The sequence below is a fragment of the Onychostoma macrolepis genome, chromosome 19 (assembly GCF_012432095.1).
Source record: "Onychostoma macrolepis isolate SWU-2019 chromosome 19, ASM1243209v1, whole genome shotgun sequence".
NCBI classification, from domain to species: domain Eukaryota; kingdom Metazoa; phylum Chordata; class Actinopteri; order Cypriniformes; family Cyprinidae; genus Onychostoma; species Onychostoma macrolepis.
Genome location: NC_081173.1, coordinates 26,652,364 through 26,677,388, shown reverse-complemented (window position 1 = coordinate 26,677,388; position 25,025 = coordinate 26,652,364). Strand labels below are relative to the sequence as shown.

General features: G+C 39.8%; 4 protein-coding genes across 13 annotated transcripts in view; 2 read left to right on the top strand and 2 right to left on the bottom strand.

The window, feature by feature from the left end:
• The window catches only part of stx1b (syntaxin 1B), a 48,764-nt gene extending 42,424 nt beyond the window's left edge, over positions 1–6,340 (top strand). Inside the window, exon 10 of the mRNA XM_058753207.1 lies at positions 711–6,340. Within this exon, the coding sequence (XP_058609190.1) occupies positions 711–791 (81 nt within the window). The 3' untranslated portion in view covers positions 792–6,340. The remainder of the gene's footprint in view (positions 1–710) is intronic.
• Positions 1–8,491, bottom strand: part of si:dkeyp-113d7.10 (myoneurin) — an 86,046-nt gene extending 77,555 nt beyond the window's left edge. The window contains exons 1-2 of one of the 3 annotated variants that reach the window (XM_058753192.1): positions 8,343–8,491; positions 7,637–7,724 (exon numbers count right to left, since the gene is read on the bottom strand). In XM_058753192.1, the coding sequence (XP_058609175.1) occupies positions 7,637–7,655 (19 nt within the window). In that variant the 5' untranslated portion in view covers positions 7,656–7,724; positions 8,343–8,491. Of the gene's footprint in view, positions 1–7,636; positions 7,725–8,342 lie in introns of those variants that run through there. The other 2 variants (XM_058753190.1, XM_058753191.1) reach the window with 2 other exon arrangements.
• gnb3b (guanine nucleotide binding protein (G protein), beta polypeptide 3b) overlaps positions 7,706–25,025 on the top strand; it is a 33,985-nt gene continuing 16,665 nt past the window's right edge. For 3 of the 6 annotated variants that reach the window (XM_058753197.1, XM_058753198.1, XM_058753193.1), the window contains exons 1-2: positions 7,706–7,823; positions 18,467–18,503. The gene's annotated coding sequence lies outside the window, so the exon portion shown is untranslated. Of the gene's footprint in view, positions 7,824–8,159; positions 8,189–18,466; positions 18,504–25,025 lie in introns of those variants that run through there. The other 3 variants (XM_058753199.1, XM_058753200.1, XM_058753195.1) reach the window with 3 other exon arrangements.
• Positions 10,046–23,218, bottom strand: si:dkey-89b17.4 (zinc finger protein 646). 3 transcript variants are annotated; one of them, XM_058753181.1, is made up of 5 exons: positions 22,866–23,218; positions 15,344–18,073; positions 13,790–14,941; positions 13,622–13,714; positions 12,317–12,457 (listed from the first exon to the last, which is right to left on the bottom strand). In XM_058753181.1, exons 2-4 carry the CDS (start codon positions 17,857–17,859, stop codon positions 13,636–13,638), a joined length of 3,747 nt encoding a protein of 1,248 aa, XP_058609164.1. In that variant the 5' UTR covers positions 17,860–18,073; positions 22,866–23,218; the 3' UTR covers positions 12,317–12,457; positions 13,622–13,635. The 3 variants fall into 3 exon arrangements, with proteins under 3 accessions (XP_058609162.1, XP_058609163.1, XP_058609164.1); XM_058753179.1 differs by lacking the exon at positions 13,622–13,714 and having other exon boundaries at positions 10,046–12,455; positions 22,866–23,201; XM_058753180.1 differs by lacking the exons at positions 13,622–13,714; positions 22,866–23,218 and adding an exon at positions 22,173–22,814 and having other exon boundaries at positions 10,046–12,455.

Here is a 25,025-nt window from a genome sequence, read left to right as displayed (position 1 = left end):
AATGGTCTACTCTATATGTATTGTAAAGTCCATGTTCCAAGTTTGAAAACGATGACTATTTTGTGAGTAGTTACTACTTTTTTTTTCAACAATAACTGTGTTGGTATGACCTGTAATTTGCCCCAAATAAAAACAAAACAAAAACATTGCTTGATCCCTTTACATGTCAGTCAGATGGTCACCAGAAAAAACTTAAGTAGATGTTTCCTTGCTTCAAACTAATGTGGTTTTCTGTCTGCATGCCCAACCAAGCATTTCCATTGAGTTAATTTAGTTTGGCACAAGTCTCTTGGCACAATATAATATTTGCAGCTTCCCTCCATGACCTTCAGTACATGCTCAGTTTCTTTTGGAGATTCCAGAGTTCAGTATGATGTTAGTACTGTATTTAGCCTTTACAGTTACGCAATATCTAATCACCACCTTCTCAAATGTAGTTAATGTTTGAACACATTTAGTATTCAAAGGGGCTACAGCTCAGAGCGGGTCCTTTCATCAATAATTTAATTAACTTTTAATTAATTTAATGATTTACTTTGGTAATGGTTTAATTGTTAATGGCTTCATTTAATGATTTAAAGTGTGGTTAAGATGAGGTGGTGCTACTTAGATTAGCTGACTATCACAACAGAGTAGCTAGATGAGCCAAATGAATTGTGGTTTCATTTGTTTACACATCTTTCTTTCTTCCCCTTTTTCGCCATCTGCAGAAGAAGATCATGATCATCATCTGCTGTGTAATTTTGGGAGTGGTTTTGGCGTCCAGTATCGGAGGAACCCTGGGCTTCTAAACGACATGAAGAGAGACAAACACTTGGAAAGCTGAGTGTTTTATCCACTTAAACACGAGATAAGGAAACTGTCATAAAACGGGGGTTGGGTAGGGTAAAAATCAAATATTCAAAAATCAAACAATCAAAAAAATAAATAAATAAAGGAGATGTTACGTACTAGCTGATTTAAATATATACAAAAGTGGGTTCAAATACAACATAATATTTACAAACTGTACATGTAAATGTATTGAACATAAAGCAGCACATGGGTTACTACCTGTAAAGGAATAAACATCAATTTTTTGTTTTTATTTTATTTTTTTAGCGTTGCTTTCATTTTTGGGGGGGCCTCCAGGACAGTGCCAGCAACTGCTAAATTGTTTTCCGTTCCGGCAGAACATGGTGTTTGGCAAACCATACTAGCATTACAAATACTAACCAACTGACTGCATAGATGTTATAGATAGTAGTTGTAGTCCGATTTCAATGGCCTAACGTTCCGAGTGGTTGCTTGCATTCCGATGAAATCTCTCATCGTTACATTATTAGCTCATTACCGATGGAGTGCTCTAGTTTAAAAGCACCGTCAACCTCATAGTCGAATTTCTGTCTTAATACATTTACTGTGGGCAACCGTAAACAAACAAAGAATAAAAGAACTAAGAAGCACACATTTCGAATTGTGAGAGGAAGTGATATCACCAAGCTTGTACATGAAGACGATTTCGTTTTTACTTCATTTGCTGTAGGCAGCGGAGGAATGGACATTTCATTTTAACACGTTTCGAAAGCTACACTGGGATCGATAGGGTGGCATTGCGCAAACTGTTGAACTATGCAGTTTTGATAGTGATTTGCCCCTGCTTTTTGAATTAATTCATGAAAAGATTCTGAAAGAAGGTTTCTTCTAAGGAACATTTTGAGAAATGTTAATACTTGAAGCAACGCCTAGCCTAAATGTTATCTTTTGGAGGGTAGTTAGGTCTGCTGAAATGAATTTTCCTTATTTTACGTTAGTTTTGCGCTTTTTTATTTGCCTTGTTTCATAAATATAAACATATATTTTACATTATAATACAAAGGATGGGCTTGAACAGGACCGTTTTGGTTTTGAAGGATCGTTTTGGGAGTTTGCTTGACGTTTCACCTTGGTGCTAGTTTATGAAGAGAGAGTAATAAAATTAACTACGGGGACGTGATAGACACTCTTAGATCCTTATTGTTAAATTCTACATATCTGAAACAATGGGAGTTGGTGCAGTGAAGATGAGCTATCTGATGAAATATTTACCTGTAGATGCATTCTTCAGTTCAATTGAAGAAACTTGTACGGCTTGTCAGGACTCTTATTATGCAGCGACTAAATAGAAAGACATTTACACAGACTTTATATGAAATAACTTAAATTTAGCTCTGAGCGCCCAGAGAGATGGCATCTTGTTATGATAACTCTAGCTTAGAATAGGACGCTTCGATTTTGTCCAAAGATTTTTTTTTTCTCAGAAACCCAAATCAAACAGCTGCATCATGAATTCGTTGCATCCATTTCTTTGCGGACAGAAAGTGCCAGATTGGTTAATTATGTACTGCTTGTTTTAAATTCAAGGGCTAAAATTTAAAACCAAACTTTAGCTCTGTTTTTTTTTTTTTTTTTGATGAAGAATCCCTCTTGGCTTGATTCAGACTCGTTGCACTCTTAGAACGCCCTTACCCTCGTGTTCATGACGTTCATGACATGTACCAACTCTGAAAGTGCTCTCCTTTTCTCGATATGGACTTCATTTTCCATGTACTGATTATCATAGAATATATAACAGGAGCCCCCCCACCCCGTTCCGCCACCCCTTTACCTACCCAAAGCAAAGTAGTAGGGAACAGGAATGATTTTGGGGATAAATACTGTACACTTTTTACAAAGCCTGAGGCAGAGGGCCGGGACTATTTTGCTTTAATCATTCCAGTACCGTCCAGCATGTTTTCTTTGAAACTTCTGTGTATTTAGTGTCGAATCACTTACATGTATGGTAAAATGAGGTAAATATGTATGTCGGTGTTGTTTTTTAGTAGACGATATAGCTGGAAGGCCCTTATTTGTTAACGCATGCAACTTTCGCTTTGTTAGTTTGCATGGCTCTCGATCATGTGTGCACTTTACAATCAAAGAAAACAATGTCTTATGCCGCCACATTTTTTGGGTTGTACCGTTTTCTGTTTTGTTGTTTGTTTTTTAATTTATGATTATTTATTATGACTCTCTAAGGGTTGGATGGGGGGATTGACTTCATTTAATAGTTCTGCTGCCTATTTCATCATGACCCTGACGATGCTGGAGTTTTACAGTGGTCCCCATGAATGTGTTCCCTGTGGATGTGCACATGAATACAAAAATTTGTTTGTTGTCGGGTATTTTGTTCCTAAACCACGTCCGTAGTTTAAAACGACGTATTTCCCCCCCTCCTCGCCCTCTGGAAACACTCTGGGTACGAATCATTTTTGCGCACCTTGTTCATTTTCCCTTCCCCCTGATGTTTTCCCGAACTTGATTGTTGTGCTTAACTGGTGATGATATGTGAATTCTTTCGTAAGACTATTCTTTATTGTGAGTCGTGTGCTGCGGTGTCGAATTGTGCAACTCAAAAGGCCATGTATGCGTGCCCTGTCCCTTCGGCATTTTTTCCTTTTTTACGTACACGTTGCTGTATATGTGAGCATGAGCATTTGTGTGTGTGTGTGGTTGTGCGTGTGCGTGTGTGCTCGTCTGCTGTTGGAGCCCTCCTCGGTCGCACCGGCCTCGGGCGCAAGGGGCTTCTTTGGTCTGCAGGTCTATGGTATGCAGCTCTAGCGCTCCAGTTCTGTGCCGACTTCATTCAAATGTTAAGAAAAGTAATAAGACTAAAAAGCCAAAGCATTATGCGAGTACAGAGCACAATGTTACAGTCGACTGTATTGTGTAGTCCACCCTGCCCGTAAATCTTGTGAACTATCTTGTGTATACATTGACTGTTTTCAATTCCACCGCTTTCAGCGACAAGGTTCTGGATATAAAGGTTTATTTATTTGTTTCTATTCATTCTGAACAATATGTATAATGTATACTACACAAGCTTGTTCGTTTTAAAGCACTTTCTCCAAAAACAGCTACGTACAAAACAAATATCCCCCAATGATGTTCAAATGTTTTGTGTACTGTATGTTGTTTTTTTCTTGCTCCCCTCAATGATGCTGTTTATGTTACCATTTTCCCCTTGTTCAACTCACTTGCATTGCTTCCTCTGTGCTGGCAATACATTAGACGTAGACATTAGATCAGCTCTGGTTAAAAGAAAATGAAATAAAAAAAAATAAAATAAAAAAAAAACAACTGTATACTGACATGGGCACAGATCTGGATGAAAGTTTTCTCAGTTGTCTTATTTTCATTTTTCAACACTGTTTTTGGATGTTTGTCACACAGACACTGATATGACCAGACAGCACTGGCATAACACAGCACATTGAGAAGGCATTTTGTAAATGAGTGAAAATTACAAACTACTATATATAAAAAAAACAAAAACAATGTACCTTTTAGAGCTTAACTGCATAATAGTCTTTTTGGTTGGGGTTGTTGAGTGCCTCATCACTGCAGGTGAATAAAAAACCCTTAAGCCCAATCCGCATGGCGAGGGAAAGGCGACACAACAAAGCTTGAACACTTCCGCCGTGATCGACGAAGCCGTCTGCTGCTATGTAGACTGCTTTGTAGATTATAACGCTCACTTAGTTTCCACATGTGCTTTAGCAGCTCTCAAAGACTTTTACGTTAACTGATATGACTTCTCGGTCCAAGGCTAACGAGCGCCCAAGACCTGCGATCGTGATTTTTCTCAACAGCCCCAGCCATGATCCTCCTTAATTTCATCCCCTTTTGTGTCATTCCTTTGATGTATATTCCCATTAAACTTTATACCAGTATTCTTGTTTCAGTGTTAGATTTAGAACGAGGAAACGGTTTGTGGAGATGGTGCTCAAACTGTGATTTCAGCAAAATGATCATCAATTACAGAGAATGGCCTGTAATGATGTGATGAAAACACTATTCTAATTAGAACGGGAAGATGACTAGATAAGGATGACATAATTGAATTATACCATTATCAAATGTGATGAATTATATAACTACGATGATTTAAAGAATCCCGAGAAGTTGTGTTATATTAGTAGTACTATTGAATGCTCGCGATTTTGTCAATCTGAACTGAATCTTTGTCTTGTAATTATTGTAAATATTTCAAAGAGAGAAAAAATGACTTGCATGTCCATGTATAAAACTACTAAAATAGTTCCTGTCAAAGTTGTGAGGTTGATTGATTTTCTTGTTCTTCGCCCTGGTCGCAGCGATTTGCTGCCGACCGCTTGCTCGCTTGTCTTAAAGCAGCATCCGATGCTTTCAGTGATGTCAAGGGTGCTCTATAACGAAGAAAAGGAACAATGCTTTACCATCAGATTCAATACAATACGTTGTGTTTCCTCAGAGAGCCATTACTGGTTCAACTCTGAGGGAAAAAAGTGCTTCCCTCCATGTACACCATCGATAGGTCTACAGGTCAAATGCACACCATCTGTAGCTTCCAGGCACCTTGAATGCGTTTCTTTGCAGAGGTCCACCACATTGGCAATGGCAAATTTAGAACAATTAGTGGCATTTTTGTGCGTTTCGTGGTACGTGTTTGAACACTTTCATAATCAGTGTCGGTTAGAAAACCTACAGCATGGCTGAAACTCAAATGCTCTAGTTAAAGGTAACGCGGGATGAGCTCTGCTCTTATACGAAGAGCGCAGCTCTTGGGATTTAGAAGTTTTCTTTAAAAGTACAGTAGGAAAACAATAATGCTCAAAGCAAACAGAAAAACACTCATCTGTGCAATACAAAGAAAAGGGCTTTCTCACACATGCATTTGAAAGCACTGAAGAATGCTGACTTCAATATTATTTTGGGAGTTGAGGGAAACAACAGCCACTAACCGTGGTTCCAGCCGTCGTTTTACGTGTTGCCAAAGGTCTTCTCGCCCTACTAGGATCTAAGTTGAAAGTCCTTTCAGGGCAGAAACCACAATGAGATGGGCACCAAGGATGGGAAGGAAGAAATTAAATCGATTCCTGCAACTTTGACTGGAATTGCAACTTCTGTCTTTTATTTTCTGTGTGTGTATGTGTGTACTGTATTGTAAAAAAAAAAAAAAAAAGAAAAAGATACAAACAAACAACATAACTGTCCCTCTCTCCTCCCTCTCTCTTGTAATACTGTTTGCTGTTCTGTTTGGTTAGTGTGGCGTACCAGTATCCCTCTCCTCCCCTAAAACCCTTGCTATCTTCCTCCCTTCTCTCACAAACTCTCTCTCTCTCTCTCTCTCTCTCCCTCTTTTCTCCATGGATCTTTAAGATGAGAACTCTATGCAGATGCTGTCTTTTATAAGTGTGTCAAAATTTTAAGTTGAAATGAAAAATGAAAAAAGAAAAACCCCAACAAACAGATATTATGAACTGAAACAAAAAATAAAGAAAAAAGATTGTCCAGTGTACAACCGCTGTTGTTGTCTTCCCTACTTTTACTCTTTTCTCAAATCATGGGTGGTGTGGAGGACGCCAATAACGTGAAAAGAAGGCTTGTACAGTATATTCATCAAGCATATATACTGACAGTGTTTTTCAAGCTAATTTTCACACTGCACTGCCTGGTGCACCGTCATTATGGATTTAGATGTTTTTGCCAACTTTCTAGGTGAAATATAAACAGTTGGAGTTTCAAGTACTGCCTGCTGGCTTTCCATCTGACATAAAAACTAAATTAAATCAATAAAAAGGTTTGATCCTGGACGGCCACTGCGGTAGCAGCATCAGGTTTGATCCTCACCTTAATTTCTTCCCTTAATTATATGCATAATATATTGTAATTTGTGAATCGTGTGAATGTCGATTTATAACAACAAAAATGACAGAAGTCCCATCTGAATCAGTTCATGAAATAAGATGTGCTCCTGGAAATTCTCACTCAATGTCATTTAGCACACTAATTCCAAACGAACGGTGCTAAAGATGTTTCATCCACTGTAAAGCGTTGAACACACTTTCAATTAACTATTAAGCCAGCCACATTCACCCCAGACCCCTGTGTGCAAAGTAGATAAAGTTATTTAGAAAGATAATGGGGTTTTGCTCAATTACGTTGTTATTGATTGCAGCAGAAGATGCCCTGGGAGCTGCGAAAGACCAACAAGTGCTTATCATTACTCTAAATTAATTAATTTAGTCATTGCAGTGAAAACTTGCCAAACTTGGCAGGTATGAAGGGCTGGTTTTCCAGTTGCTAAGCAACAGGCTGTAAATTTTAATTTAAAAATAATTCAGCCACTGCATGCTGTTTGAGCTACAAGCTTCGCATGTTAATCTTTTATGCCAAGGTTTAGATATACTACTCTCAATTCAGACAAGACATTAATTATGCATGTAATTTCTATAGGTGTAAAAAAAAAAAAAAAAAAATGTTTTAAAATCCCGGATGATGCATGCCATTTTCACGCCACACCCTTTAGAAACACTTTTCAAGCATGTATTTTGAACCTAAAACATGGACTTCACAGCCTCAAAACAGGTGTAAGTTGTCAATAAAATTGCATGCACTGGACCCGAATGAAACTCGCGTAGAAATGCCTCATCTGAAATTGAATTAAGAAGCTGCAAATATTGCATTCTCTTGCTATCAAGCCACTGAAGCGCTGCTTTGAAATTAAATGAATGAAACATGTCTAGGCTGCTAAATAGCTTGACTGGTTTCAGGGTATTGTCCAAACAGACAAGACTGTCTGAAGGCGAAAACTTACCTAAAGGATCTTTCACCATCTAGTGGACACTCCGGGACCTCCAATCAACCTTTAAGTCATTCAAACACAATTCTTCGTCCAGCAGCCCCTGAAAATCAGATGAATTTACACACATATACACACACATTGCATTTTACAATTCTTAGTATTCCACAATCATGAGTTGTCATCATCAAGCTTTATCAAGGTAAGTGTGACTCATATGTTATATTTCACGTCTTCTGAAGCCATTTGATAAGGTGTGGAGAAAAGACATCAGATATTCAACGGTAACATTCACCTCACCCAATGTCGTTTTGGCGTCAATTACGTCAACGCGCGCTTTCGATTTGAAGGAAAATAAGTATATCAGTTTCATTTTAGTCGGTTCCTTACACTTAATATTTTTGGGATACAGTATTTGAATCATATTGAGTACTTTTATTAAACTTTTATGGTGCTCTTGGTCATTCAGGAGTTTGACCGTCGTTGTCACAATGAGCTGTCCTTATATGGGAAGAAATGAGTGAAGATTCCTCAAAAAACGGCTCACAGGTTTGAAACGACATGAGGGTGAGTAAATAACGACATAAATTTAAATCTGGAGTGAACTAACGTTATTCCTTTTAGGATGAATATTATGCTTACATTTCTCAAATGGCAAATTGCCTAATACGACCACGGTATTTTTGTATAAACACATAACATACAGTTTTATAATAGTTACCTTTGCGATATGCGAGTTTTGTGATCTGCTGCTCGATAACTGATGAGGTAGAATGGCGCGCTTTTCTTCTCGCTGTCACGCGCGGCAATACCTTAGCGCGCCTGTAGTGGTCGCTGTCGCCTCATTGCTCATAAACTATAGCCACACCTGCTGATTGTTCCATTTATCGAGTTACTTACTAAATGGTCTGTGATACGTTTATCCGCCCTATTTTGTTATTTAATTAAAGTCTTTGTGTTACCTTTGATTTGATCTGCTCTGGTTCTGATTTTGGACTGATTCACAGCTAAAAATAGAGCCATACTCTATTGTACTATTTATATAAAACAACTGCTGTGCACACGTTCAAGGACAAGCAAGAGCTGTCTGCTCACAAGGACATAGGACGTGTCCCAATTACATTCCCCCTCATCCCTACTTTCGTGTCTAATCTCCACTATCCTAAAAATAGGGGAAAAGGCCCAATAAAAACAAAAATAAATCTGCTAAATGTAAAAAAAAGACTATAACTTGTTGAAAAAATTTAGCCACTAAGAATTTAGTTTATCAGTAAAATAAGTATTGCATAAATATTATCGTGCATATAAATTACTTATTATATAATAATGTATTTATCAAAAGTTTCAAGAACAATACCTAGACTATATGAGAGATCATCTTAGTGATCAGTCTGAACAAGGAACAGGGTAAGGTAAAGAATGTGACTTTAACTGTACAAGACAAGTTACGGTAAGGAATTCATTGTGTTCTTATTTGATTACTCAGTTAAGATCTTACTGACCACAGTAAACAAACTGCTTACCCCAGCTGTCAGCTGCACTAAACATCCTAAAATCCATGAATGGAAACATTCATAATAAACAGACTTTACCAAGGACACCATGACATTGAAACCAGATGGTGAATGGTGACTCTTTCAGAACACCAACCATGAGTGGCAAACTTTCACACATAAATTTAGAGTGAATGTTACATTAATTTTCCAGCTATTTATTTTTATTATTTGAGAGCATTGAGGTTATAATTCAAACATGTTCTGTTAGGAAATGAATTATCAAAATGTAGTTTAAAAAAAGTATACAGTCACATATATATGTATGTGTGTGTGCATATATATATAAACAATATATATGTATGTTTATATATATATATATATATAGCTTATTTATATATAAACAAGGAAGAAAAAAAATTAAAACTTTTATCACTTATATTTGGAATCAATCCTTGTCAAAGTAGCAACTGTGCACCTGGGAAGAACTATTTTTTAACTATCCAATCGTGTAAAATTTGCAAGGGTATAGGTACATAAATATATAATCTTCCCGTGCTTTGATCATAGCACATACAACTTCATTTTCACTCAAAATACATTGACTTAGCACCAGTGCTCCCAGGTAATATAGGTTGCAAACAAGCTCAATAGTAAAATGCAATTAAATAAAAAAGAAAAAGAAAAAAAAAGACAGCCAAAACAAATAAATACATGGGTTAACATGGTGTAACTGAGGAGTTAAAATAAGATTGCCTTGCTGATTGTAATGATCACAAAATCATTCCTTAACGTGTGAGCTTAAAGAGTGAAACAGGCACATCCAAACTTGACATGAGCGTGGGAGAGACAGTCACGACATCACGTGAGAAAGGCAATATAATAATACAGTGATATGTTTACACTCATTGTACTGCAATCAAAACACGCATTATTACAGTTCCCTGTTTATTGCACAAGGGACAGAAATGTTCGTTTAAAAGCATAACAAAGAATGGCAACGAAAGAGGAGATTACAGTCACTATAACAAGTGTTCTTTAGGAGTCCTGCCATTCCTGACTCCGTGTCCGATAGCCTCTGGAGAATGGAGGGGTCGAAACAAGAAATCCTAAAACTGGGAGCTCTAAAACTAGCGTTTTCAGTTACAAGTGTTAATATAAATAAAATGCATACTACAGTGATCTTTTATAAAAGTTTTCCTGTAAATAATACAGTCAGAGGTACAATACAATACAAGGTAAAACCAAATGCCATTACAAGCCTATCAATATACATTTTCCCCCTTTTGCTTTTCTCCCATTTTTTTTTTCATAGCACAACCTATCGTTTCTATACACTAGCAAGTTAGTTGCAGTTTTAAAATATGGGTTCTGAGCAACATCATAAAATTAAAGGGGAACGAATGAATGATGCCACTAAGAAATGAACCCAATAAGCGCAATGCTGTCATCTGCTGAATAACCAGGTTTGAAGCTCATCTTCGTGCTGCAAGGATCACACAAGTTAGAAAAGTTAGAACATCAACAGAAAGGGGGAGGAATACAAAAAAAAAAAAAAACTTTTGACAGTCCTACACAACACAAGTGTGTTGCCTCCAATAACTGAAGACGTTTCAAATACGCTCTATACACTGTTAAACATAGTTACTTCTACTTGTTAAACATACAAGTTGCTCGACACGTCTCGGAATTCATCGGACAGACAACGCGTTTTCTTTGTATTGTCTAGGATTGAAAATTGAGAATCCTTTCGAGACTCTCAATCAAAGCTGGGCATGGCATGAAATGTATGGTTTTCCAATGCGTGTTTCTTGTGGCAGTTACCCTGACCATGGGGATACGTGTCCATTTTGGACCTAAAGTCACTATAATTTAACCTGCCCATTGTGACATCACAAAAACAATACTGATCTAACAGTACCAAGGTGGGAAATGTGCTATTTAATACACAATATATATGGGAAATGTCTCATCCGAAAGCAATCCGTTTTCAAGAATTAAAACAAGACGCCAGCTAGTTTGCACTTCTTCGAAAGGCTGGTATCAGAAATGAAGGCAGTGGCCCTCAATGTCCCCCACCCCCAAAGGGAACTATGAAAATGCAAGTAAGGTCACCTGTGGTGTTTAGGATGAGAGAAAGGGTGGGGAAAATGTCACTATGACCTAAAACTAACAGTCATTACGCGATGTAACAAATCTATTGTTTAATCCAATGTTTCAGGGTACATGCAGGGACAGTTCTCTTAACCTAAACAACAACCCGTTCAACAAAAGCCTCACAGCCACACCTCAAGCGCTAGAGATGAGTGAGAATAAAAGGAATGGGGGTTTTGGCACCTCCAAAAGCCTTGGCATGAATCTCCGAAACAAACCCCAAGTCCTGCTTCCCCAGTTCTCACCACTATAAAAAGGGCCCAGACGGCATACCCAAGAAGTTGCTGCCCATGTTCAGACTCGAAGAAGGTGCCGAGCTGTTCCAGTGGACCTTCTGATGATGTCTTAAGTTGGATTTGCTGGAGAAGCGCTTATCACACTGCTGACATGAGAAAGGTTTCTCCTTGGTGTGGATGCGGCGGTGGCAGATGAGCTGGGTGGAGACCCGGAAGGCCTTACCGCAGTCCGGGCACTGGTAACGCTTGGGTTCTGTGTGGATGCGTCTGTGGTTTTTGAGTGCCATCAGGTTGGAGAACTCCTTCTGACAGGAGTTACAGAAATAGGTGCCCATCTTGTGGCTGTTCTTGTGATTCAGAAGTGAGCTGGCGTGACGGTAACCGCGGCCGCACTGATCACAGACATGCGACTTACACCCCGCCTCACTGCGACTCTGCTGCTGTTGTTGCTGTTGTTGTTGATGCCCAGATGAGCTGCTGCCACTGGGGCCATGGTGTGATGGGTTAAGCTTTGGGAGCCCATTAGGATCCAGTCCCTGGGCCTGCATCAGCGTAAGGTCAAGCCCAGAGCCCCAACCCACAGCTGAGCCACTGGACGAAACCCCAGGCTGTTGCGATGTTTTTGGGGCGCGGCCATGTTGCATTTCCAAGTGGAGCCGGAAGCTAATCTGGGTAGGGAAGCTCCGCTGGCACAGAGTGCAGGCAAACTCCCGCTCTTTTTGGTGCACACGGCGGTGGTTTTGTAGTTGGGAGGAGACACGGAAAGCCTTGCCGCATTCTGGACAGCGGTGCCGTCGAGTTTCAGAATGGATGCGACGATGGTTCTTGAGTGCGAGTAGGTTGGAATAGGTCTTGAGGCACACAGCGCAATGGTAGATGCCGACAGTGTGGGTGTTTTTGTGATTAAGGAGTGAGCTGGCATGCCGGTAAGAACGGCCACACTGGTCACATCTGTGAAGACAGAGGAGAGGAAAAGTAAATCTCCCCTGCTCATTGTCCTTTTAACCCCTCAATAGTTAGTAACCTAGATTAGTCTGAAAGTAGCCTGACAACATGTATCTGACTTCTATGATAACTGCATTGACGGATACACAAATACAGGTATATGATCTTGAATCCAGCTGCCAAAACTCAAAAAAACTGGCCCAGCTTGGAGAGGATAACTTGAATAACATTGCCTATTAAGGCAGTGAATAAACTGAATATGAATTTTAACTGAAAGTATCCACCAATTGTGTTTGGTGTTAAAATAAAGGTAGTGGTATAATATTCCATATAATTTATGGTGGTAATATATGAACTGTAGATGTACAATTTTGTCACAGTCTACAGGACAAACCAAGTCATGAGAAAAATGTACTGCAAATCGCTGTTTGTTTCATAGTACTTATACTAAAAGATTCAACAGGTAAAAATGGAAAATGTTACCATGTATAGAAAGAGTACACACAGGAAGTCTATTTTAAAATAACATAATTGTACAGCAAATAAGGTTTTGGGATTTCACCTAAATTCTGGTCAGAATAAAACATGGAAAACAAGTGTGAACTTGTTTTCCAAGCACTAAGCACATGTAGTGAAGCAGCGTGTTTTGTTTTTTCTTTCTGTGAATTTATGAATGTTTGTTCTCATCATGTAATATGTTAATATGGAAGTAGTGTGTTAGAGTTAGTATGTTGGCAAATTTCTAAAACGGTTTTCGGCTTGACATTTATATTGTCTTGACAGAAAATGGAGCAGAGTTTTAAGATTCACCTTAAAAGCAACAAAAGCTATATTTATATTATTTAGCAAACATGCATTTAATAAATGGGTCTAAGTCCCATGCTAAATACTGTTGGGCCCAGATCAGTATTTATGACTGGAACCACAACAGCTGATCTAAGATGGTCAGTATGAGTACTTATGGCAACTGAATGTTCGAATGGTAACAACAGTAAACTACACCATACATTGTAGAATATTATCAATCAGATCAATAAATAAGGAGGGAATCAATGATTTGGTACAATACACACACATCTACCTAGTAAGTACATCAAAATTTAGCCATTATATCAAGACATCCTTACAATCTAGTGCATATTGCTAACTGAAAGCAAAGGGGGGTAACTTATCTGGTCTCCACTAATCATACTGTCCAAACTTCAGAAAAATCCGAATTCCGGCACGCGTATGGTCCCAAGGAAGCCGGATTGGAGATCATATACCTGTAATAGACATGTAGAAACCTGTGATCTTTACTAGTTCACTTCAAAAATCACGAACAACAGACGTAAACTCACGTGAACCGGTATTCCTCTCCCTCTCTTGTGCTTGAAGTGGCCTTCCTCACGCCCTCCTTGCCTACCTGGTTGTCCCCGCAGCGGTGCCTGGCCAGCCCAGAACGACCCTGGAAGCTCTTCCCGCAGGTGGGGCAGCCGAAACGGGTGTGGCCCTCCTCATGGACTCTCTGGTGATTCCGAAGGAAGCGGGCCAGTCGGAAAGCCTTGCCACAGGTTGAGCAGATATGTCGCTTCTTCTGCGTGTGGATACGCATGTGATTGCGCAGGGCCATATAGTTGGTGTACGGCTTGTCACAATATGAGCAGTTGAAGTTGCCAATTTTGTGTGTATTTTTGTGGTTCAGCAGACTGCTAGCATGCTTGTAAGAGCAGCCACAAAGATCACAGGTAAAAGGGCGTTCTTCACGCTCTGGAGACCCCAGGTCACCTGTCTCCATGCTCATATTAGAGCTGTTGAGGGAGGCAGAGGAAGAAGGAAGCTGGGCACTGCAGTTATGCGAGGCCAGATCTGTGGTTGTAGTAAAGACTTGAGAGCACCCATCGCATTCATATTCAGTTGGAGGAGGAGCCGCCTGCATGCTGGGACCAGGAAGGGGACCAGGAAGATCTTTGCAGAGCTGGTTGCTGGTATGTGTTTCAAGCTGCCTCTGGTTCCTGAAGCCCCTACCGCATTCGGTGCAGGAATATTTCTTAAGAGCGAAATGCATTCGGAGGTGGTTCTTCATTGCCAGTCGATTTGGATAAGTGGAGTTGCACACGTTGCAGTGGTATTCACCAATCTTGTGTAGGTTCTTATGATTGGCCAGACTGCCAGCATGACGATAAGTACGTCCACACTGATCGCAAGCAAAGGGGCGGCGACCGCTGCCGTCATCAACTTGCTGGGCCCTAGCCCCCGCATACGGTTTCTTGAAACCTTGAGGTTGACCATAATTGGTGTTCACAGGAGGATTCTGAATTTTGGGGTCACCCATCCTCATAGCTTGGAGCTGTGATGGGCCTCCCTCATAGCGGGCACCATTGGGATGAGACATGCTTTGAACCCGTTGATCTCGATCTCCAGTCTTTGCTCTGTGCTCTTCGTGTAGCCGTAGATGATTTATCAACTGCTTCTGAATCTTGAAGGCTTTCCCACACTCCTCACACTTGTGCCTGCGAAGAGACAAAACACACAAAAACAAACAGATAAGAAAGCAGTGTTAAAATGCTCTTCTAAAAAAGAAAAAAAACAGAAAAAAGGGAAGGTCCCCTTACAAATACAAAGATGACTACACAATGCTCAAATGGGGTACAGACGTTATGAAATTCAGACTCAACTGCGTGTATGTGTGTATATCAGTATGAGTTATGTTTGTTGCCCTCGCCTTCTCTAATGGGAAAAACATCACCAGTGCACACTGCCTTGACACTCAAAATTTCATTAAAATCTATTTATTCAGTGATGACCTGGGTAATCACATGAGTGGGGAACTCATGATAATACATAAGCATTCAAAGTATGCAAAGAGAACTAAACAGTTAGAGTATAATAGGGCACATGCAATGCTGGCTAACCTCTTTAAGTCAAAATGAGTCCTCTGGTGGTTCTTGAGAGCCAGTAGGTTGTAGTATCGTTTTTGGCAGACAAGGCAGCGGAAGACCCCAGTCTTGTGAGATTTCTTATGGTTGAGCAGGGAGCAGGGGTGTCTGTAACTCCTTCCACACTGGTCGCACCTGTGGGGCCGATCATCAGAGTCTGGCAACTGCCGAGGGTCTACAGGGCCCCCGCTGCCACTGGTACCAGCACCACCCGTCATCCCTTTAGCTCCATTCATACCCTTGTTCAATGCCCCCGCTCTCGCCTTGCCTGGACACAGGTGAGTGATCAGCTGATGGCGATCTGCAAAGAACATGCCACAGTCAACGCAAATGTGGTTCCTTCCATCCATTTTGCCATTAGAATTAGAGCTAGTGCCACCCAAGCCCTGTGTAGATCCATCTGGCCGGGGATGTCCGTGGACTAGCTCGTGGTTAAGCAAGTCCTGCTTTCTGCTGAAGCTCTGGCCACATGTGCTACAGATCAAAAGACTGCTTGTACTACCCTCGTGTCGCCTCCTCCACTCTTGCTCACCTATTGGAGAGAGGGCAGAGGAGGGTCCTGCCCCATGGTTAACCCCATGGCTTCGTAAGTGGCTACGAAGTGCCCTCAGGCTGGCGTAATGGTTTCCACAGATTGTGCACTGATAAACCTCTCCATCGTCATCATCGTCTTTGTTATCCATTCTTTTACTGTTGCCCTGGGAGTTGTCTTGAGTACCTCCAAACTGCATCGGGTCATGACTACGTCTCTGGCGAGCACTTTCTTTGAGGTTGGCACTGCCTGCTGGCAGGGAGGCACCACCAGGACTATGGAAGCTTATGTTACCCATGTAACCATTGGTCATACCGCCTTGGTTGACACTTTCTGCTTGACGATGGTTTTGTGGAAGAGGTGAGTGACCAGAATTGCTTTGGGCAAGAGAGCCGTCGAATCGGTCATGGAATTCCAGTGAATCCAGGCCACTGTTATGGGAACTGTCTGGGACAAAGTGTGCTGCATCACTAAGATTACCGGGCAGTGAAATTGGCGTTGTTGCACCACTCTCCTGATCCTGAGAATGTACAAAGCCTTGTTGAGAGTCTAGCCCTGTCAGTGGCTCAGAGGAAAGCCAATCTCCCTCTGTACCCATCGATTGTGAATTGGTCCGGGTTTTGTGACTACGGAGGTGGCTATGAAGTGCTGCTAAGTGTGGATACTGCTTACAGCAAACAGTGCACTGATAATGACCAGTTTGATGGGAGCGTTTATGATTAACTAGACTCCCAGCATGTCGATAGCTTTTCCCGCACTCTTGGCACTTAAATCGGCGTTCGGCATCATCAATGGCTGCAGACTGCACCTGTGACCTTGTCTCACCATTGGATGATGATATTGATGGTTGAGAGTTTGAAGCCAGTCCATCAGAATTTAAAATAGCAGGGCCATCTTGGGCATGTGTTGTGGTGTGAGGGTCATGGGTAAGATAATGAATTTTGAGACTCTCCAAGTCAGGATGTCCCGCTCCACAATATGCACAGGTATATATGGGATTATTAACAGGAGGGCCTAGCATGGGGTCATAACGCTTGTCGGGTAATGGAGGCAGTGGAAGAGGGTCACCTAGAGCAGGTGTATAAGGATTCACTGCTGGGGAGCGAACAGAACTAAGATTATGAGGCACTATCCCTGGGAAACTACGTGTTAGCCCCAACGAAGATGATGCAGCATTATGTAACAAAAGGTGCTCTTGAAAGTCATTCTTATTAGGCAAAGCAACTTGACAAAGATGACAAAAGCTGGGTGCCATGTCATCATTCTGGGGGCCAAGGGAACGAGGGTCAGATGGTGCTTCAGGCACAAGGGCTCCCATGGACATTCCAAGGGGCTTAAATTTTGAATGAGTGCGTTCGTGAGCACTGAGAGCTGCAAGATTATTGAACTGTTTGTAACAGACATTGCACTTATACGTGCCCTCTTGATGAGACTTCTTATGGTTTACCAAGCTGCCATGATGACGATATGTCCTGTCACATTGGTCACATTTGAATGGTCTGTCCCAGGCATCTTCAGATCCTGGAGATTTTTGTTTGTCGTGGTCATGGCCAGGCATCATTCCACTGTTGTTAATGTGACTCCTGAAAGCTGCATCAGACAGATCTTGTGCTAGATTATAATCCCTTTCTTCATCAACATTGTCATCGTTCTCCTCTTCAGCTTGGGCACTTGGAGACAGGGTGTGGATGCGGAGGTGGTTTTTGAGCGCCACTGCATTGGGCAACGTTCTGGTGCAGACCGGGCACTGGAAGGAGCCCATCTCATGAGTTTTTTTGTGAGAAGCCAAGCTACTGGCATGCTTAAAAATGCGTCCACACTGCTCACATTCAAATCTGCCATTCTCTTCTTGATGATAGTGTGCTTTCATGTGCTCCAGTAGGCTAGGTGTACTTGGGCAAATGATGTCGCATTCTTTGCAAGGGAAACCCTTGGCACGATTCATATCATGCATAGCCATGATGAGAAAATTGAAATGGAAGGGGGAAATGTCCACATAAAATGATCCTCGAACAAAGAAGAAAAGGGGGCAATGTGTGATGTTCAGCTCTCTGCTTCTGTAGTATCAGCCATTTTACCTGGGTGACAGATATTCTCTCCAATCAGCCTTTCAATTCCACTCGATCACAGCAGTTCAGAGAGGGTCTGGACAGTTGTGGGGCATCAGAGGAAAGCTGAGAAAATACAAAAAGAAACAAAATTAATTTAACTTAATGTATCTATATTCACCATATTAATATGACAGAAACAGTTATAAATCTAAATGCTAGTTTGAAACTTCCTCACATGTGTAGCAAGCAAAACAGGTTCTTAAAGCTGTTCATTAAAAGTAATCAAGACCCCCCCCCCCCCCCCCTTCAAAAAAAAATAAAAAAAGAGTAATCAAGAACCTTTGACAAAAACCATTCACTGTGATATACATGTGGCCACATTATGTGATGTTAGCTTAGTCATATGACTGATGCACAGGTTCAAAGCAGCTAAAAATGAGAAAGCTTTGTGTAACTGCATGTTGACGTCAACTGTACACAGCACGGCTGATAACTCTGCTGTCTTTGTTTACACAGGCACAAAAAAAACAGCATAAGCAACGCTTTACCAAGGGTAAGTAAATTAGAGATTATCTGCAATACATATGGACAAGGCCTAAAATGATAAAAGAATATGTAGTGACCACCTAGATGATCAAGACAACTTTTTGCAGAATGTACTCTAAATATATCAAGCAACTGCATGGTGATTTGGAGCTATTGCAGCCTTGGGACCTTCGAGAAATGCAGTCACTAAAAACATAGTCATCCAAATAACACTAGAAAATCCTTTCTGGAGGAACTGAACTGAAGCAGAATAAATTTTTCCACATTTTGGAATGTTCATCTCTTCCTTCTTCAACCCAGTAGAAATGTTGATCATTCAAGTATTTTATGCAAGACTAAAAACATCAATGAGCAAAGTTTAGGTCAAAATATCTATAGGCAAAATTGATTAACAGATACTCACTAATGGCTGTCTAACCATTGAGCTGTTCCACATTTGACAAAGAATTTCAATGTAGATTGAATATCTTTGGAGCTATTTTGACAGCTTAAGTGAGCAATTTGCAACAACAAGCAACCAGAAGTCATGCACTGTCAATACGAGCTGTCGATATAAGACTACTTGTGCAATGCAACAAAACTTAGCAGAATTAACTTAACGCAAATTTGCAGCGATGCAACACAATGACTACGAATGAGAATGCAAACGGTGTAGGTTGCTATCTGCACCCTGATACAACTAAATACAGCGGTAAGGTATACAAACTCCTACAATCAACCGAGGTTACATTACCTTGTCATCCCCCGGCACTTCTTTAGCTAGTCTGCCAAAATAAGAAACTCCAATACCAAATTCATGCTCAGATTCATAACTACAGACAATGTACTCTTTGATGAATTATATGGCATGGCAGTTGATCTATGAGGGAATCTTTTTAATTTAAAGCCACAATATGTGATGAGGTTTTGGCAGCACACCAGATCCAAAATTAAGACTGACCAAGATTTTATTTCATTTCCACATTTAATATTTTTCTGAACCGATGAACCCAATTTTAATACTGACAGTTACTAGTCTTCATTTTCAACCATTGTTAAATCAATCAGATGTGCTCTTCAAAACACGTGCATGATTCTGATTTTCTGTTGCTTTCAGGGGTCACTAAGTGCCAGTACTGCATATAAAATCACTTCCTCAAATTAACTCACTGCCATGGGCATCACTAAAGCAAGTGAAACTTGGTTACTTTGGCAACTTGTGCTCCAATATAAATACAGAACCAGCCTGATCCAAATCTTTGCAGCTGGGAGCTCAATAAAAAGGTTCAGTGTGTCTGGCGACAGTACTAAATAAGTGACACAAATTTTCTACACATGATAATATGTAAAGTACAGCATTATTCAAGAGGAGCTTACTTTAAGAGAACTAAATAAAATGCATGACCACAAATTCACTTTGATTAGTCCCCACTGGGGAACAATTCATCTTACCACACAACTGGAATGAAATAAACAGTGCTCTTTTACCACACAATAGCCATCAGAAAACTGAAACACTAGAAAGCTCAGCTGGATTATTTTCCTGCCTCTCTCAAGCCTGTTGTATGGCATTATTTCGCTGTCAGTACAATAACTTCAATAGAGCCACCTCAACAATAACCCAATGTTCAGACAATGTGACTGATATCAAAACCTTTCAATGTGAAGTGATTTGGCAGTAAAAGAGAGGCCAGTAAGGCAAGAACAGTCTTGTTTAGAGCTGCAACAAGGTTTGAAGAAAAATTTAGTTTATAATGCATCAAATTACTCTGCATGGGTCATATAAACATAATTTCATCGTAGCTCTGAATCAGCCTGTATTTGTAGGTCACCAAGTTGCTTCACAAAATGTGCTGTATGCATCTTACATGGGTATCTCATGTCATTTGAAATTAATATTTCATATAATCACATTCAAGCTACTAATTATAACAGTAATTAAATATATTCATGATAATCATGTAAGTCTGGTACCAAAGCATATATTACTGTAATTATTTATTTAAAATATCAAGTGAACAATGAAACATACTATGAAAAATAATGCTTAAAGGCTTATGTAAGTTCCATTTAGCCTAGTTTACAAATTTACAAAGATAATGTAGTTTCACTGTTTCTTATATTTGCAAGTACATTCCGGGCTACAAGTTGCAATACAGATTATGTGAAGTGTTTATGATGTGATCATCACTCATGCATAGCACAGTCTGCTGTATGTGGAATGAATCTAGTCTCACAGCATCTGTGATCTGAGTTAAGATCGCATACCCTTAGGGTATATAACCTGACCAGTGGTCTCTGACTCAAGACCATCTGGATGCTTTAGCTCATCAACGCTGTCAAGATCCATACTGCAAAATGCCAGATGGGTCCAGATTTACAGAAGTAAATGAATGCAATAATATACAAATAGACTACGTCCAGAATGTTTGCTCACAAGCAGAACTAGAAAATGTTGCAGTGAAAGAATATTAAAAAATCATGGTATAGTTATGGTATCAGATGGTCATATCATGGTAATTAATGATTTAAGACATGTCTGATATACGTACTTGGATCACATAACATATCAGAAAACATGGTAATGTATATTGTTTTTTGTTAGTGAAATAAATGTATTGTGTTTAAATCTAAGTCATGCTTTACAATGCATGACCACGGATAAACTTCATAAACTCCAGTAATTTTGACCAAGACTTTTCTATAACATTTCCAGTCATCTGCGATAAGGATTATTAAAAAAAAATAAAAAATGAATCATTCAGACAATTTTGTGTCAAAAAGGTTCAAAAGAAAAGCTTTGTAAATCAAACATCACAATGACATGCAAGAAATTTTACTCGACACAAAAGAAATACCCAAATGAGCAGAACGTAACTTGAAAATTAATTTACTATAGAAATTTCCATGGTTTTTTTTTGGACCTGGAAAGTGCTATTCACTAATGGCCATGCAATCTGTAGAAAGTACGCTCTATTTTGAAAACCAAAGGTAAAGACTAAAACATAGACGCTGCGTGAAAGGTAAAACACCTAAGCATATAAAAACACTTGTAACTTGGCTTTTATTTTCCCTTTAATCTAAATCTGTAAAATGAGCGCCCAAAACATTATTACATCATGTTATGAAGCTGAAACATTTTGATCGTATTATTAGGCTACATTGTATTATATTCCAACCAGAAAACATATATATATATTCACTATAGCAATTTCCTTGATATTTAAGATTTTATTTTTTTTCCAGACACAATTTTAAAGTCCCTGATAACCTTAGGAAGCCTATAGACATTTAGATCTCTTAAAAACTAGTAAATGGTGATAAAACACATGGGCTCACAAAAACACAAATAATAATTTCTAGCAACTTGGCTATTTTTTTTCCCCCTAAATCTAAATATACAAACTGACCCCCCCCAAAACATTGTTACAGTTGAAATATGCTGTTATGCATTATATTTTGTTATTTCCCAATGCGCAGCTCACAAAGAAACAAACGGGTGGGCCCAACACGTCTGTGGACCTCTAATAATAACAATCATTTTCGTCAATTGGAACAAAACCTGTTTTTATATCAAATGTAAGCGATTAACACCTCCCTATGACCTTGGCCTGACGCTCCCACACCCGCTTTTTATCCGGACAAAAGCAGATGCAGATACCCGACATTCCGTGTCATTTTCCCACCCCAGACTCACCAAATTAGACGCAGAATGTCCTGAACCAAAACAAAAAAATATCGTGCATCCAGTTGGGCTTGATATATGATCATTTCTCAAGTCAAATACTTGTGTACGTCGTTGTGAGGGATACCAAAATTTACATCCCGACCCGTATGTTTTTCACAGGATGCGAGTCGCTGTGTGCAAATATTAGCTGGTGGGCTATAGCAGCCAGATCGAGTGTGAGGGGAGAAAAAACTATAATTTTCGAAGCGGCAAATGCTTTGGACGGAATATTCGCGCTCATTTTTTGTCTACCCCGTGTGAGAGTTCCAATGCGCGAAAAAAATCCAGGTCTCGTATGCGATCGCATCGATTATTTTAATGTGTCGGTCTGTCTGACAGAACAAACCCCCCCGCAGCTAACGCGCTAGCCTCCCCTCACGATACTAGCGCAGAAAACGAGAGCAAAACAAAACAGTCTAGCAAACAAAATAAGCCATTTTTATCTCGTAAAATAGTCGTAGGGATAAATAATACCAAAATAAATTTGTCTGAATCGATACACGCCCGGCATATAGTGTGAAATGGTTTCTGCTTAGCAGTAAGGTCAGTGCTAGTCGGCTAGCTGCCTAGCGACACAAAGATCCGGAGGCTCGCGAGCTCTGATTCAATGAATGTGGCCATTGTGTGCAATTAAACAAACACCTTCAAGCTGCAACCACTTACCCGACTTACAGACGTGCACAATGATCAAAGATGGGGGTTTATGCTCTTTTTGATTGCGCAGAGGATAAATGGCATGTTCAGTCGCTCGCCATTATTATTTTTTAACTCTTTTTTTTTTTCTTCAGCGGGCGGCTCCACCGTCTTTTTCTCGGTGTATTCAGCACACTTCCTGCTGCGGGCTGAATGGGGATGGAGAGCTGTGGACGTGCTTCACCGCGTCACTCTGCGCTCATTCTCCGTGTGTTTGCGTTGGAAGTAAACCTTGTCCGTTGCACCGTGGACCTAATTTTTCACTAAAATCACAAAGCAGATGTTTGCGTTAAGTGTTTCCAGTATTTGGGTAGACAATAGACAGTGTCTGCAACTTTTTGTCCATTCACTGGAAATGCCACCAACCAAAACGTACCATGGTACTACCATGTTTTTCTATGGTATTACATTGGAATACCGTATGGATAAATGTATTATTTCAGTAATTAAAAGGTTTCAGCTAAAAGTTAAAGGGATAGTTCACCCAACAATGAAAATTTTGTCATCGTTTACTCTCAAGTTGTTTGAAACCTATATGAATTAAAGAAAATAAAAGAAGATATTTTGAAGAATGGCAGTAATGCAACAGTTGATGGTAGCTGCTGACTTTTATTCTATTTTTTTTTTTTTTCCATATGGAAGTCAATGGGTACCGTCAACTGTTTGGTTACTAACATTCTTCGAAATATCTTTTTTTTTATCCTCAGAAGAAAGAAAATAAAACATCTTTGCAACTATATGAGGGTGAGTAAATCATGACAGAATGTACATTTTTGGGTGAACTATCCCTTTAATTACATAAATACTTGTTTCTTCTCATTTAGGGGTATTGTACACACATAATTAAAACCTCTTGAAGGGTTACTCCACCCCAGAATTAAAATTTTATCATTAAACCCCCATGTCGTTCCAAACCCGTAAAAGCTTTGTTCGTCTTCGGAACACAATTTAAGATATTTTGGATGAAAGCCGGGAGGCTTGTGACTGTCCCATTGACTGCCAAACAATTAACACTGCCAAGGCCCAGAAAAGTATGAAAGACATCGTCAAAATTGTCCAACAATTCGTCTCCTCTGCGACTCCTCCGCGTCACCGTAGTGCCATATTGGAGAATATCCGCTGGAAGCAAACAGCATACACAAATTTTCTACATTTATTTACGCTTTGATTTGAATGAAAACAGCGTATCTGTGTGGCGCAGCTGACACAGAACAGTGTACACAGTTTGCGTCCAGCGGATATTCTCCAAAATGGAGCTACGCTGACACGGAGGAGACAAATTATTGAATAAAGTCGTTATTTTTGTTTTCTTTGCGTACAAAACGTATTCTCGTAGCTTCATAAAATTACAGTTGAACCACTGATGACAGATGGACTATTTTGACAATGTCTTTCATACTTTTCTGGGCCTTGACAGTGTTAATTGTTTGGCAGTCAACGGGACAGTCACAAGCCTTGCGGCTTTTACGGGTTTAGAACGACATGGGGGTAAATGTTTAATGACAAAATTTTCATTTTGGGGTGGAGTAACCCTTTAAAGTACCTCTGTGAATTTTGTCCTGAACAATATTTTTGCTATAGCTGCTGTTTTGCAATAAAACCACACCAGCTTACATACAGTTTCAATTGTCACGTTTTAAAGGTTATTGATTGATATATTTTTAATTACAGTATTTAGTGGCCAAAACCATTTGATTTGTTACATTGAATTTACATAAAGCAGGAGCACTTTAGATCAAAATATTCTCATATATCAACTGGCATCTGATACCATCAGTGTTTCATTATGCACCACTGCACCACTGAATTAAAAAAATAGTAATAATACACACTAGCATTTGGTATGACATATCATAACAAATGTGCATATCTGCAGCTTGTTTAGTTTTACAGCAGACCAAATGTACAATGATTACATAACCAGAAACCATTACATGGCACATAATCAAAGTTCTGCAGTTGCATGTATCCCACAGCCTTTTCTGGATATAATTAATTATGAGCTCCATCTGTGGCAAGTCATAATATTTTCACAAGATTAGACCCATTCCAATTTAGGAAAACAAACATTTTAGCATTTGTGAGTAACACTGTTATAACAATACCTTAAATATGAACCAAAATAAACCA

Excerpts from the sequence above, each read along its gene's own strand:
- si:dkey-89b17.4 (XM_058753179.1), bottom strand. The coding sequence starts at position 17,859 with ATGGCTATGCATGATATGAATCGTGCCAAGGGTTTCCCTTGCAAAGAA. Across the intron at positions 14,942-15,343 it reads ACTCATTTTGACTTAAAGAG|GCACAAGTGTGAGGAGTGTG; the intron begins GTTAGCCAGCAT and ends GTCTCTTCGCAG. Across the intron at positions 12,456-13,789 it reads GGAGAGGAATACCGGTTCAC|ATGTGACCAGTGTGGCCGTT; the intron begins GTGAGTTTACGT and ends CTGTCTTCACAG.